At 40.5% G+C, this 15,378-nt stretch overlaps 1 protein-coding gene across 7 annotated transcripts in view; it reads left to right on the top strand.

Moving 5' to 3' along the window:
- Nucleotides 1-15,378, top strand: part of msrb3 (methionine sulfoxide reductase B3) — a 132,136-nt gene that overhangs the window by 44,020 nt on the left and 72,738 nt on the right. For 4 of the 7 annotated variants that reach the window (XM_073059585.1, XM_073059586.1, XM_073059584.1 and 1 more), the window contains 2 exons: nt 3,566-3,674; nt 5,397-5,474. In XM_073059585.1, the coding sequence (XP_072915686.1) occupies nt 3,566-3,674; nt 5,397-5,474 (187 nt within the window). The remainder of the gene's footprint in view (nt 1-3,565; nt 3,675-5,396; nt 5,475-15,378) is intronic. The other 3 variants (XM_073059588.1, XM_073059589.1, XM_073059587.1) reach the window with 1 other exon arrangement.

The following is a 15,378-nucleotide window of genomic DNA, read 5'->3' as shown; positions in this document are numbered from 1 at the left end:
AAGCAGGGTTCCTTGAACCTCCTTTTAGCCAGTGACCAAAGTGGAAAGTATATGCGGTTTGGACTGGAAGGGAATTGGACACAGCTGTGATGCAGTCATAGATGAACAGCCTGGGAATGCTTTTTTCATGGAAAACTGACCATTTGACTTAGGAAGGCTGGAAGCATAAAAGGAAAAGTCAGAGTAATCACCTTCAGGAGAAAAACAATTTTTAAAAAAACCAGATAGGATATCTGAAGGAAAACCCTGTCTAGTGTAGCTTAAAGTTACTGCAAAATCAGAACAGAATTGTAACTAAATTGCTCTTTTCAGTCCATCTATCTATCATTCTGACTGCATGAGAGGTCTGGTAACACAGCACATTTGTGTTTCAACATATTCTTATCACTGAGTGATTGGATAAAGGTCTGCACATTCAGTTTCCCACAGGATGAGCTTTAGATTATAGTTATAAATTCGGGTAGCCACAGAACATTAGACATTGTTTAAATTGTCAGCTCAAATACATGTCTCTTTTTTATGTTACCCTTTAGACACCGGTTCAAATATTCCCAGGATAAATGGAGCTGCATGTTTTGGGGTTAAACCTATGTAGAACGTATGTGGAGAGTTGTGCCCATGCAGTAAAATAACTTCTTTATTCTCATCCATGCCTGAATCATAATCAGGTTTAATATCACTGACACATTGTTAAACTTGTTGTTTTGCAGCGGCAGTACAGTGCAAGACATAAATACTATCAATATTAATCAATATGTAATACTAAATAAAATAATATCAATATATAATACCATCAGTAAAAATACTATCAATTACAACAAGAAATACATATAAAATATAAATATGTAGTGTAAAAAGAGAGCAAAAATAGTGAGGTGCTGTTAGTTCATTGTCCATTCACAAATGGTGGAGGGGGTGAAGCTGTTCCTAAAACACTAAATGTGTTTCCGCAAGTTCCAGGACCTCTTGCCTGATGGTAGTAATAAGAAGAGAGCATGTCCTGGATGATAGGGTCCTTAATGATGGATGCTGCCATTTGAAGATATCCTCAGTGCTAGGAAACCTAGTGCCCTTGATGGAGCTGGCTGTTTGCAGCTTTGCAGGACCTTCCGATCTAGATGGTGATGCAACCAGTTAGAATGCTCTCCAAGGTACATCTGTAGTAATGTGCTAGAGTCTTTGGTGACTTATCAATAGTCCTCAAACTCCTAATGAAATACAGCCACTGATGTGCCTTCCTTGTATTAATATCCTGGGCCCAAGAAAGATCTTGGGAGATCTTGAAACTGACCCAGGAACTTGGAAACTGCTCACCCTTTGCACTGCTGATCCCTCAGTGAGGAGTGGTGTGGTTTCCCTGGACTTGCCCTTCCTAAAGTCCACAATCAATTCCTTGATCTCGCTGATGTTATTTGCAAAGTTGTTGTTGTGGCATCACTCAACCAGCAGATCTGTCACAATCCTGAACGCCTCTTCATCAGCATCTGGAATTCTACCAACAGTTGCGTCATCAGCAAGTTTATAGATGGTGTCTCAACTGTGCCTAGCCATACAGACGTGAGTCTGGAACCTTCTGCGACATTTTCACATATTAAAGGCAGCACGTGAATGAAAATGATAGATAATGTACATACTTTGTTGCTAACTAAATGGAATTAATTGTGTGGTGTTAGTACTTGCAGTATTTTATAGAATCGCACAAACTGGAAGACCATCGCATTGTTCTTTTTGCATGGATGTGAGTTGTTTCAGTGGCATGCCCAACTTCTCCCTAGTCTCTACCCATGAAGATCAAAAGGGGCACAAATTCGACTGGGCATCAATGAAAGTCATGGCGCAAGCGAACATGCAGCATGCAAGAGAGTTCCTGGAAGCGTGCTTTTCTGCGAACAATTCTGTAAACAAACGCGTAGACCTCGATCCTACATGTGAGCTGACGCGGGGAAAATTCCATACCACAGCACATGAAGTTTGCCACACAGCTAATCAGCTACAAGATTTCCTCCCCACATCACAATTGAGTTTCAGAAATGACATCCAAATGAAAAGTGTATAAAGGCCAAGCATACAGAGGACACACCACACTCAACAGTGCACTGTCGATATCTCCGTGCATGGTGACGAACCATTTGCAAGTAAATTACCAAGATCAGACAGCAACTCAACATCAACCAGCTGAGCTACGTATCTTCCAAGTTATTTCTGGCAAGAAAGTTTCCTTACTGCTCAAAGTGGCTGTGAGATTTTTAGATGGACTAGCAAGCAGCTTCAAGAATGAATCCAAAATACATTAAGATATACTTGGGGAAAAATTATGGGTATGAAGAGGCAAGCTATTGATGAGGTATTATATGCCAGATCAAAATATTGAATAAGTTCATTGCAACATGGAAGAAAAAAAACTATGGAGAACTGTTCAAGTTAGAATGTCTAATATCAAATTTATGTTTTGTGCTCTACTGCTTAATTTTTGGTGAAATCTTAGGGAATTCATTTCCGTTATATGTGCCTGACAGAAATGGACGAAAAATAAAGCTCACTAGTTCAATAGTTTTGATGTTCAATACAAAGACTTTCAAATAGTTCTTTGGGTAAACTCCTTGTTCTTTCACATGCTAATCATAAAATTCCAAGAGAGGATTCCCTAGTTTCTATATTTTGCATATTTTTCCATTATGATGTGCTTATCTGTTTGAGAAGTGCTTTAAATCGTTACGCCATTGGAATTATTCTGTGTGGTATATCATTTGCTCATTGACTTGTAACTTGCCTGAGTTACTGAGTTTGCAAGATTGGAAACATTGTTTTTATCATGTTGTGAGTATAAACCTAAAGCACCTCTGCACTGCTCCCAGATTGCCTGGATGTTTTCCTAAATCAGGGTACAACTGTTTTGTAATCCAAGCTGGATAATATACATTTATCCATGTACCTTTCAGTCCAGTGGGAAGCTCTCTTGTGCCTGCTTGACCAGGAAAGTCCAAGTTTGTGATGTTTTGTTCAAACTCGCTCAGTGAGGTCTGGCAAGATGTTGACAGATGATGTCACATGACACCATTATCCCATTTATGCCTTAATTTCCACAGGGATTGAGAAATTTGAAATATCACCATTAATTCGTTTCATTCCACCTTGCCGTTACACTTTGAACTCATTATTTTGTACCATTTTCTTAAGGGACCTACAGGCGCTTGCATTTGGTGGTTTTGTAACAGGGAGGTTAAAATAGCCTGCTTTTGACCCAAGTGAATTCTACACGTTATTTTTAGTATAACATAAAATGTTTTTCACTGTCGGTATGTTCTCTAGCAGGATGTTATATGCACAGCGAAAGCTTTGGCTGCTACACATTGTCACACCTCCACTGGAGTCACCTGGCTCTCTTGCAGCATTCTTAACTTGTAATTAAAGAATAACCAACAGTACTCCGCTCAACTCAGCATTGCATCGGGGACTAGTTTGGCAATTGAAAAATGAGTGCAGAAACTGTGCTGTGGCCACTAGCCAAAATAGTTATTCAGCTTTTAATCTAGAGTGCTTTTTCTCCCACATTCTCCCTTTCCAGGTTCATGTAGGGATAAAAAGAGCTGCAAGGTAACCTTCCCCCAGGAGGAGCTGAGGAAGCGTTTGACAGCCCAGCAGTACCACGTGACTCAGGAAAAGGGGACGGAGAGGTGCGATCATTCAATGTCTGGCGTCTAACGGGACATGAAGGGGGCAACATGGTTTGAACACTCCCATTCCACATAAGGTTGATGGTGTATACCATATTAGTTGGGGTGGCTGTTCAGGATAACTCCTCTGCAAATCTGGCATCTAACATGCTGTTGGTTGGACTCTTTCCCAGTGTTTGTTTGCAACATGTACCTTGTGTATGCTGCAGTCAGTTTATCCAAGGAATCCGCGGGCAAACCTGGGTAATTTTTCAATGTACAGTCTCAAAAATGTACTTCTCCTGACTTCACATTTAAGTTGAAAGGTCTCTGGGACCAACACTTGCTGATCTTGAGATCCTTTCCCATAATCAACCATCACCCACTCCAGCAGTTCATGTCATACATCTACAACTAGAGTTTCATCTGCACGACTTGGAGGGCAGCTGATTATTTGCACTGATGCATTTAACACAATTCTTTGTTCCTTTGCTTTTAACCATGTGGCATAAGCATGAGTGGGGTGTGATTCAATTTATACTGTAGAATCCTGTTTCCAAGTCTTTTCTATTTTGAGACGTCCTCCACATTGTTTTAAAGCCACTTGTACACAAAGCAGCAAAGTAGTAGTTCGACTACTTTGGAAGTCTCTCTCTCTCTCCAGATACTAGAATAAACTAAACACTGAGGGAAATGGACTGCCGCCAATGAGCGGTTTGAAGGTGGTCATTGTGTGTTCAGAAGTTTGGCTGCCAAAAGAAGGTAGTGTAATTAAGACCTTTTTTTTTGAAGCACATGTGGAGAAAGTATTTATTGGCTCATTTGCGGTCGGAATGTCAAAAATGTTCAATAACTGCCCTCACATGTCTTCAGTCCCTGGAACTTAGCCCTCTGTGCATTTAAAAAAAAAATCCTCCTCTCTTCCAAGGCTGTTTTTAGTGAATAAATTCAATCTCTCAGCTGATTCTTACTTCGGGAGTTGACATGCCAAGGATAACTATTTTGTCAGGTTTATACAGTAGACCCTGGCACAGGCTTGCAGGCACATCAAATCCAAATTTATTAATGATGTAACTGCTTGTTCCTGTTCTTGCTCTGCAAAAGACTTTTTACAACACATAGGGCCCCAGTTAATAGGCCACACTTTCTTCCTGTCACAATATATTAGTTGAACTTACTGAAAGTGAGTCAACATAGAAGATTCAGAAGTGCATTATTTAAAGTATATTTATTATTAAAGTACACACTGTATACTTCATATACAATCCTGAGATTCATTTTCTTGTGGGCATTCATAGTAAATACAAGAAACACAATAGAATCGTTCAGCACCCAACAGGACCACCAACAGCAAATGTTCAAAAGACATAAAACGGTGTAAATTCAGAAATAAATAAATAAATAAATAAATAAATAATAAGCAATAAATACTGATAACTTGAGATGAAGAGTCCTTGCCAAAGAGCCGATAGGTTGTGGGAACATTGGCACCGGACCTTGATCTTAATCCATGAGTTCTCGGCCAAATGATATTTTGCTGAACACCAAACTGGCGGAATGATTTGGAATACAGGTGCAAAGATTCTTTTCACAATCTAAACTAGCAGCGGAGGGAGAGGGGTGGAGAAAGGAACAAGGGTGAAAGAATAACAATCCAGCATTTTCTTTCAAACGTGTTTACTGTTTTGCAATTAAATAGCACTCCCTTTGAATTCACTTTATTCACTTAATTTTCTATTCTAGTCCTTTTACAGGCGAGTACACATTATACAAAGACAAAGGGACCTACAATTGTGTTGTTTGTGGGACTCCCCTTTTTACGTAAGTAGAAAAATATATGGTGTTAATAAACAAGTTAGTCAAAGAGTCAAACAGCACAAAACAGGCATTTCAGCACTATTAATTTATGCCCCCAAGATGCCAATCTAAGCTGATCTCACTTGCCAGCCTTTGGCCCATATCCCTCTAAATCAGTAGTTCCCAACCTTTTTTTATGCCATAGACCCCTACTATTAACTGAGGGTCTGTGGATCCCAGATTAGGAACCACTGCTCTAAATCTTTCCCATCTATGCACCTGTCCAAATTCCTTTTAAATGTTTTTATTGTAGCTGCCTCATCACTTCCACTGCCAACTTGTTCCATGTATCTACCACCCTCTTTGTGGGAGAAGTTGCCTCTCGAGTTTCATTAAATCCTACCCATGTCATTTTGATGGCCTCTAGTCCTTAATTTCTTAAAAGATTTATATGAGTGGGTACATTCACTCTATCTCTGCCCTTCATGATTTTAAACCAGAGACAGAGAAGCAGTTTCAGCGACAGGTTACTGTCGATGCAATGCTCCTCAGACAGGATGAAGAGGTCAATACTCCCCAATGCCATTAGGCTTTACAATTCAACTGCCAGGACTTAAGAACTTTTTTTAAAGCTATTATTAATGCTTTTTGAGTTAGTGATTTAGATGCATATCATATTATGACTGAGTTAAGTATTGTATGTAATGAGTTTTTGCTACAACAAGTGTATGGGACATTGGAAAAAATGTTGAATTTCCCCATGGGGATGAATAAAGTATCTATCTATCTATCTATAAGATCACTCCTTGAGGAGTCCCAGTATTAAAGTTATGGCCTGCCCAACCTCTTCCTGTAACCCAGTTCCCCAAGTCCTGTCAACATCCTCGTAAATCTTTTCTGCACCCTTTCTAGCTTACTGGCATTTTCCCGAGAGCAGGGTCATGGAAACCTTGTGTGAAGTTCACAGCATATGATGAAACCGACAATTACATTGAAAGGGCGTGCAAGTGTTGTGCCATTATGTCACTCTGACCCCACATCCAGGTTGATGACTGCACTTGTTATCTTGCTGAAGTGCTTGAGAGGAACTCGGGGAACAGGCCCACGAAAAGAATCTGCAAGACACAAAACCTGTAAAGCAAAACCTCTAAAAGCTAAACTAAACCAGATGGCAGGATGCAGTATTTAGCCTAGTGAACCTCCTTCCTCTTCCCATATGTGTGGAGCAGTTGAAAGGAATAATATAGATAGAGAATAATACCCTGTCCACGTCGCCACTGTTACCATTTTGTACACCAAGGGTTTAGCAATAAGGGTTTATTTGCTACTGCAAGTCAAATTGATTTCACAAAATAATAAGTTTTTCCTTTATGAACTAATTGCTCTTGGCTTTTAGGTTTTAATTGCACTATGAATTTGCCCACTTTGCTGATGAAATCCATTAACGAAATCGTGCTTGTTTATGAGTAGAATATTTCTGCTTTGAATATCATGCATCACCTTTGATACATGGCTGTTCTTTTAATGTTTTTATTACTATCATCATGTTTGCATACATTTGAAAGTCATAGTTGGGATCATGAATGCCTTTTTTTTGGGGGGGTCAGTGTATCAAATATTACTGGAGCTTTACGATAGTCTTGAGTTGCAGTGGGTGCCATTTTAGTAAGTGCTTTAATATGTAAGCAGTGCCCTGAATGCAGATCATGGCATTAGTGAGCTATGTGTTTGCTTCCTTTCATACTGAAACTGGAGAAATTAATATCCTCTTACAATCTGATTTCAGTATAACTTGTAGGAAGGAGATTTATTCAGAGATACAGCATGGATCCTGCCCAGCGAGCTGCACCTCCCAGCAATCTACCTATTTAACCCAAGTCTAAACACAGGACAGTTTACAATGAACAATTGATCTACTAACCGATACATATTTGGAACGTGTGAGGAAACTGGTTTACCCAGAAGAAACCCGTGCACTCACAGATGGATGTACAAATGTCTAACGGATGGCTTCGGAATTGAACTCTGAACTCCGAGACCCCGAGCTGTACTAGCGACACGCTGCTATGGCGTGTCATTCCCTCTTGCAAGAAGTCATCAAGTAGAGAGAGCACATTGGCTGCATTTTCCCTATGGCATGGTGTGCTGTTAATTGCAGAGAAATTAGACTGTGGTTGTGCTTTGCCTACAATGCTATATATTAGAATTAAAAGAAATTCATTCTCTTAAGTTTCCAGCTGGTGATATTAGATCCAATAGATCAGTACATGATACCCCGGCAACAACCTTAATGCCTTTATTTATGCAGCCAGTCTCTGTACCAGCAGAGCGTGAGGTACCACAACAAACCAAAATTGACTGCCAGATGACAAACATTTTCCTTTTAATGAACCTGATGCAAAACCCACATACAAACTTTTGGGCAGCAAGTGTACAGGAACAACTGTACCTCCTGCAGCAACCAGGACGTACCCACTGGCTTGCTAACAAGGTGGCACTGCTGCTCTGGAGGAGCCCTGCATTGCTTGGTGGTGAGGTCTCAAATGGATGCAGTATAGATTAGCAAAAGTAGGGCAGTGGATGAAAATGTGGTGTTCATCAGCTGAGTTTTGTGTGAGATGAAGTTTAATCATATAAAGTTTATAATTTGCCAAAACATAGAGCCAATTTAACTGGTGCCCCTTAGTATAATTAGCCTAATATGCTGATTTTATTATTTCTTAGTGATTGACAATTGGCCAAAATTTCAGAGGTAATATGATGACTTTGTATTTATGCAGTATGAAAATTAATAATGAAACTAGCATCATTCTAAATTATGTTGTCAACTAGTTTAAAAATAAATATTTGATATAATATTTGTGATATGAAAGCACATTATTATTTGAAATATTGGGGAAAAAACTGCCCACATGCCCATGTTTCATTCTGAACGCCTTCTGTGATTTTCCAATCAGATTTCTGGATTGACAAGTATTTATTTTGCGCACCATCCTTATTCCTTCAGGGCCATGAGTGTGGTTGTGACTTCCATAGCAAACCCCTGTTGAGTGCAAATTTTAAATATCTATTATGCGAGAGACAATAGCACAGTGGTTAAATTTCTTGACGAGCAACCAGAGGTTTGGATCATTAATCCAGAGATGCAAGTTTGAATTCCCCAATGACAACTATTAAATATATGTGGAATTTGCTTTCATAAAACTAATCTTTCATGTCGTGAGCATGAAACTTTCGTTTATTTATTTATTTAGATATAGCTCGGGAAAGGCCCTTCGAGCCCTTCGAGCCATGCTGTCCAGCAACCCCCGATTTAACCCTACCCTAATGACAGGACAATTTACAGTGACCAATTAACCTACCAACAAGTACGTTTTTGGACTTTAGGAGGAAAGTGGAGCATCCGGACAAAACCCACACAGTCAAGGGGAGAACATGCAAACTACTTACAGACAGGGTGGGAATTGAACCTGAGCGCCCTAGCACTGTAAAGCGTTGTGCTAACCACTATGCAAGTGGTACCCTACTGGACTATCATTTAAAAAAGGAAACCTCTTATTCACTTCTGGCTTTTAGAGAAAGCAACTGTCTATATAGGGCGTTATGAAAGCATAGTGGTTAGTGCTACAGCTCGGAGTTGGGAGTTCAATTCCAGTGCCATCTGTAAAAAGTTTGTATGTTCTCCCCTTGACCCGTGCTTTCCTTTGGGGTGCTCTCCAATGACGTATTGGTTGGTAGGATCATTGTAGATTGTCCTGTGATTGCTGGGCTGGAAGGGCTTGATCCACGCTGTATTCCTAAGTATAAAATGTGGCACGTGGCCAAGTGGTTAAGGTGTTGGTCTGGTGATTTGAAGGTCACTAGTTCGAGCCTTGGCTGAGGCTGTGTGTTTATGTCCTTGAGCAAGGCACTTAACCACACATTGCTCTGCAACGACACCAGTGCCAAGCTGTATGGGCCCTAATGCCCTTCCCTTGGACAACATCGGTGGCATGGAGAGGGGAGACTTGCAGCATGGGCAACTGCAGGTCTTCCATACAACCCTGCCCAGGCCTCAGTCATCATCAAAAATTGAAAGTCAGCTGAAGAAGAAGAAGAAGTATAAAATATAATTGTAAATATCTTTTCCTAGTGTGGCTTGAAAATCTTAGGGTGTTAAAATAGTCAGGCTTTGGGTCAACAGGCTTAGGCAAGAACAGGCAAAGGTTCTAAGTAAATTCCTGGTAATTTTTTTTTTGCTCGTACATAGCTAGGGTGCTAAGAAGGTGTCCAGAGTGAGTGGTATGTTCCTTATGTGAGATATGGGAACTTTGGGACACCTCCAGTCTCCCTGATAACTACATCTGCATAAAGTACACCGAGCTGCAGTTTCTTAGAGACCGTGTTAAGGAACTCGAGCTGCAGCTGGCTGACCTTCAGCTCGTACAGGAGAATGAGGAGGTGATAGATGGGAGCTACAGGGAGGTAGAGACCCCTAAGTTGCAGCAGGCAGGTATCTGGGTGACTATGGGGATAGGCAACCAATGCAGAGTATCCCTGTGGCTGTTTCCCTCAGTAATAAGTATAATGCTTTGGATACTTTTTGGGGGGGGGGGGGGGTGAAGCAAAATGACCTACCAGGGCATTGTTTGGTTGTGGCTGAACGAAGATTATAGTTAGGAGCTTAACATACAAGGATACACATTGTAGGAAAGGATAGGCAGTTAGGCAGAGGGGGTGTGGTAACTCCATTGGTAAAAAATGAAATCAAATCCTGAGAAAGATGTGACATAGGATCAGAAGATGTAGAATTCTTGTGGGTAGAGGTAAGAAACTGCAAGGGTAAAAAGACCCTGATGGAAGTTACATATGGGCCTCTGAACCGTAGCCAGGATGTGGGCTACAAATTACGATGGGAGCTAAAAAATGGTGGGTATAAAAGGCAGTGTTGCGATAGATATGGGGGAATTTCAGTGTGCAGGTAGATTGGGAAAATCAGATTGGTGCTGGATCTCGAAAGGAAATTTGTAGAATGTCTAAGAGATAGCTTGTTGGAGCAGCTTCTGGGTGAGCCCACTAGTGCAGTGGCATTTCTGCATTGGGTGTTTTATAATAACCCAGATTTGATTAAGGAGCTTAAGGTAAAGGAACCCTTAGGAGACAGTGATCGTAATATGATAGCATTGACCCTGCAGTTTGCAAAGGTGAAGATACAGTCAGATGTATCATTATTACAGTTGAGTAAAAGGTATTTCTGGTTGGCTGATGTTGACTAGTGGTGTTCCACAGGGCTCTGTGTTGGGAGTTGCTTCTTTTCACATTATATGCTAAATGGATGATGGAATTGATGTCTTTGTGGCACAGTTTGTGAACAATATGAAGATAGGTGGAGGGGCAGCTAGTGTTGCAGAGGCAAAGTGTCTGCAGAGGGACTTGGACAGCTTGGGAAAATGGGCAAAGAAGAGGCAGATGAAAAATAGTACAGGGAAGTGCGTGGTCATGCACTTTTTAGAAGGAATAAAGGCATGGTCTATTTTCTAAATGGGGAGAAAATTCAAAATCAGAGGTGCAAAGTGATTTGGGAGTCCACGTACAGGATTCCCTGAAGGTTAACTTGCAGATTGAGTCAGTGTTTAAGAAGACCAGTACAATTTTAGCTTTCATTTTGAGAGGACTAGAATAGAAAAGCAAGAATGTAATATCGAGGCTTTATAAGGCATCGTACTTGGGAGTATCATGAGCAGTTTTGGGGGTCCCTTATCCATGAAAAGATGTGCTGGCATTGAAGAAGGTCCAGAGGAGGTTCACAAGAATGATTCCAGGAATGAAGGTCCCAGGAATGGAAGTGTTAACAAATATAAGAAGTGATTGAAGGCTCTGGAATACTCACTGGAGTTTAGAAGAATTGTGGGGGGGGGGGGGGGGGAAATCTCATTGAAACTTATAGAATATTGAAAGGCTTAGATAGAGCGGATGTGTGTGAGGGAGCCTAGGACCCGAGAGCATAGTCTCAGAAGAGAGGGACATCCATTTCAAACAGAGATGGGGAAAAATTTCTTTAGCTAGAGGGTGGTAAATCTGTGCAGGTCAAGTATTGGGTATATTTCAAAGTTCAAAGTAAATTTTATTATCAAAGTACATATACTATGTATCACCATATACAACCCTGATTTATTTTCCTGCAGACATATTCAGCAAATCTATAGAATAGTAACTATAACAGGATCAATGAAAGATAATCTAGAGTGCAGAAGACAACAAACCATGTAAGCACAAATATAAATAAATAGTAATAAATAATGAGAACATGAGATAGCAAGATAAAGCGTCCTTAAAGTGAGATCATTAGTTGTGGGAACATCTCAATGGATGGGCAAGTGAGTGTAGGTATCTCTTTTTGTTCAAGAGCCTGATGATTGTGAGGTAGATGGGGGTTGATAGGTTCTTGATTAAACAAGGCGTCAAAGATTATGGGGAGAAGGCAGGAGAATTGGGTTGAGTGGAATATTAAATCAGCCATGACTGAATGGCAGAGCAGACTTGATAGGCCAAAAAGTTTATTCTGTTCCTTTGTCTTTTTGCCTTGTATTTCTTGTATCCTTATACCTGTGTTGTCAAACCTTATCTGTCATTATTTAGAGATAATTGTAGGTGGACAATAAGTGGCAATCTCACCAGAGCTTCTCATCCTGAGGAAATATTTATCAATCATTAACATATTTATCAACAAACAGGTAAAGGAATCTAACACATCTGAATTTAGCCACCACTAGCTTCCAAAACTATCCTCTTAACTACCATATTAACCTTGGTGACCATTTTCTGTGATTCCAAGTGATAATAAACACATGTGGGATTGTATTGGTTTTAAGAATGAAATACTGTGCTTTCTAAAATTTGTGCATTGTGACTTTAGGATGACTTATCCCAATGTATGAGAATATATTAGGCATCTATTATTATGTTTGTATGGTCGGGAACCACACGAAATTCATTAGGAGAACACGTGTCATGCCCACATTTTTCAGTATGTTTCAAACTCATTAGCCAGCTATCTGTTATTCTTTCCATTACAAACCTATTTACCCACTTATAACTATCTAAGAACAAGTCAAAACAAACTCCAATCACTTTATCTCAAATCTTGTCACTTAGGATAAGACAAGCCTCTAAATATAGTAAATGGGAGGAAATGAGATAGGAAAGCCTGCACACAGACAAAAAACACTTGCCATTATTGATTAAGATTTGTTACACAATTGCAAATCTGGCTCAGTAGAAATAGTTGTCAAAGAATGTTGAGGACCTCATTAAGAACTAAGAGCTGGGGAATTACAGAAATGCTTAATGAGGATTTAACCTCAGTTTAATTTGCAAAAGAAGATGAAAGAGATACCAAGAGTACTTGAGGTGATGCTGTTATCAGAATGCATGTTCAAAAGAAAACGGTACTCAGGTGCAAATGAAGTAAAAGTAAAATTAGTCATCAAGTTCAGAAAGACTGAATCCTAAAATGCAAAAAGGTTGGGAGTATATCACAAGAAAAATACTTCTTGTTGTTAAACTTGGTGATTTTAATTCTTTAAACTTCTATTTGCTGCTGACTTGGGACTAAAGGTATCTTTAGGTTTTGAAAAAAATTAGCTTTTTGACATTAAGAAGAAACAACATAGTTTTCAGAAGAGCTCAATAAAGCAATAAAGAGCTCATATAAAGCACCGAGGAAGATGATATCAAAGGGTTTGTAGGAGTATGCTTTGAAGGTTGACGTAGATTAAGTAAGACTAACAAACCACAATGGCTGATGGGTTGCTTGTAATGGTGTGCCCAGTCCCCCTTTGCTTTTGGTTCAGAAGATTCCTATTTATCAACAACAATGCTTGTACAATTATGAGCATAGAATGTGGGTGTAGGAAGTAGGTGGGTGATAAAGCTTAGTAGCAAGTTTAGCAGTTGGTGATAGTGAAAAGTCCAATGAAAGACCTTGTGACCATGTACAATGGAGATACGCTATTGCTGTGTCTTAATATTTAGTCTTTAATTAACCTTACCATTCAGATTAACCTAGAAGTTTGTTGGTACATCTAGAGATCAAAAATCGTCATAGCCCATGAACAGAGTAGTTTTAGGCATCTTTCTGGTTGTCCTGGTGCCCACTAGGAAATTTCACTCCTGTATATTCACCCCTTAAGTGTTAAACCACCTCCAAAAAAGGCAGCTGTATTGTACCAAAAAAGATCGTCTGCAGTGACATTTTGCAACCAAGCTCAGCTGAGAAAGTGTAGTTATTATTTACTCAGAGAAACCACAAAAAATTTTCCAACTCTGTTTTCCCCTTCAAAGAGTGCTACTTAAAGAGCTAGAACTCCAAACTGCTTTTTTTTTGTCCTATGATAGGGAATCCCATAACCTCACATGTGTGCCTTAGCCGCTTTGCCCATAGAGGTCACAAAGCTTCCTACACTTGGATTATTCAGCTTACTTCTGCTGATCCTTCCCACCTCTCAGATTGCTGTTCGCCTACCGGATCATGGAGGTTACCCAAACTGGAGGAGAGGAAATTTCATCTGCATTGCCTTTTCCCCTCAGGAACAGGGATAGATCTTTGTCTGCATTGGTATGCTTCCCCAAATTAATTGACAGATTGCATGTATGCCCGAACAGAGACATCTCTGCTAACCTCTCACTGAGAGTGCCTGGTTATAGCTGTGGAGAGTCTCATGGCCCCATTGTAAAAAGTGCATATCTTCTGCAGGCACACTTCTTCACCAGGCTATTTCTTCACAAGACCAAAATTTTCAGGTCACCCCACTAAACACTTCACTGGGCTCTCAACCAGCTAAAAGATGGTGAGCGGTCCTTTTTATTATGACATGAAAGGTCCCAGGATTGCATGAGGCAAGAGTCCTGAACGTTTTCATGTTCAGTTCAAGGCCCCTCTTCAGTAAAATGTAGAAGCACGTGAGGCCAAGATGTTGAGGCTTCGGGCACCATAAAGATTGGTGATAGAAGTACAGTGAAAGCAGGGGTGGATGTGAGGTCAGAAGGCGGCTGGTGTGGAAAAGCTGGCTGGTGCTCAGAGATCCAAGCCAGAAGTGCAAGTGGTATCTATTTATGTGGGCCTTGGGCAAAGGTAGCAAGAATGGGCAATTGAGATCTGACATTGATGGTCTCACGGGGAGAAGATGCTCACCCAGGCTGGCCTCCCACAGTTGGGCTACAAGGTCTTTTTAAATGGCTTTAACACCTTGTGGCTATCTGTAGGTGTGAGTGTGTATGTGTGTGCGCGCGCGCCCTTAACTCCTGGTGGAGTCGTCGGGGCGCCGTCATGACAATCTTTTTGGTGATTGCTCATCGTACGGCGTGTCTTGGGCATCTGACACCTGTTGGAGCCCATCCCTCTCCAGGTTTTTGGAGCCGGCTGGATTCAAACTTGGGAGCCTTCGCTCTGAAGTCCGGCGCTGATGCCACGACGTCACCAGCCTAAACAAAGCCCAGCATCAAGGCAGGGTTAAAGATGAGACAGTAATGTCAACAGAAGAAGCAGAAAGTTAACGATGAACTACTTGCTCCAACATGAGAAAATAGTTGGTGATATCCTTCAAATTTGCAAACCTATGGTCCCCAAAACAGAAGGAAAGGAAAACTTGACAAAAATGTACAAAAAGACACAAGAAGATATATTCAATTTGGTTTAAGAAGATAAGTTGATGATTTTGCTATAGTCTATGATTCCTTGCATTATACTAAAACGAATAACCCAAAACACAGTTTAGCAAGGCAGGATCCACTGGAGTTTCCGAATTTGGTGCACTCTTTACAGGAAGCAGCAAAAGGAACAGAATGGAATAAAAAAAAGTTTGCGGAACAGCTTGAGTTAGCATTGGGGTTGGCAATAAGAAGTGAAATGGCAGTTGCTGTAACCTGGGGGGAAAAAAATGTGAAGATT

This window comes from Hemitrygon akajei, chromosome 10 (genome assembly GCF_048418815.1).
Source record: "Hemitrygon akajei chromosome 10, sHemAka1.3, whole genome shotgun sequence".
In the NCBI taxonomy this organism is placed as follows: domain Eukaryota; kingdom Metazoa; phylum Chordata; class Chondrichthyes; order Myliobatiformes; family Dasyatidae; genus Hemitrygon; species Hemitrygon akajei.
The sequence above is the reverse complement of the archived record's forward strand: the minus strand, read 5'-3'. Positions and strand labels throughout refer to the sequence as shown.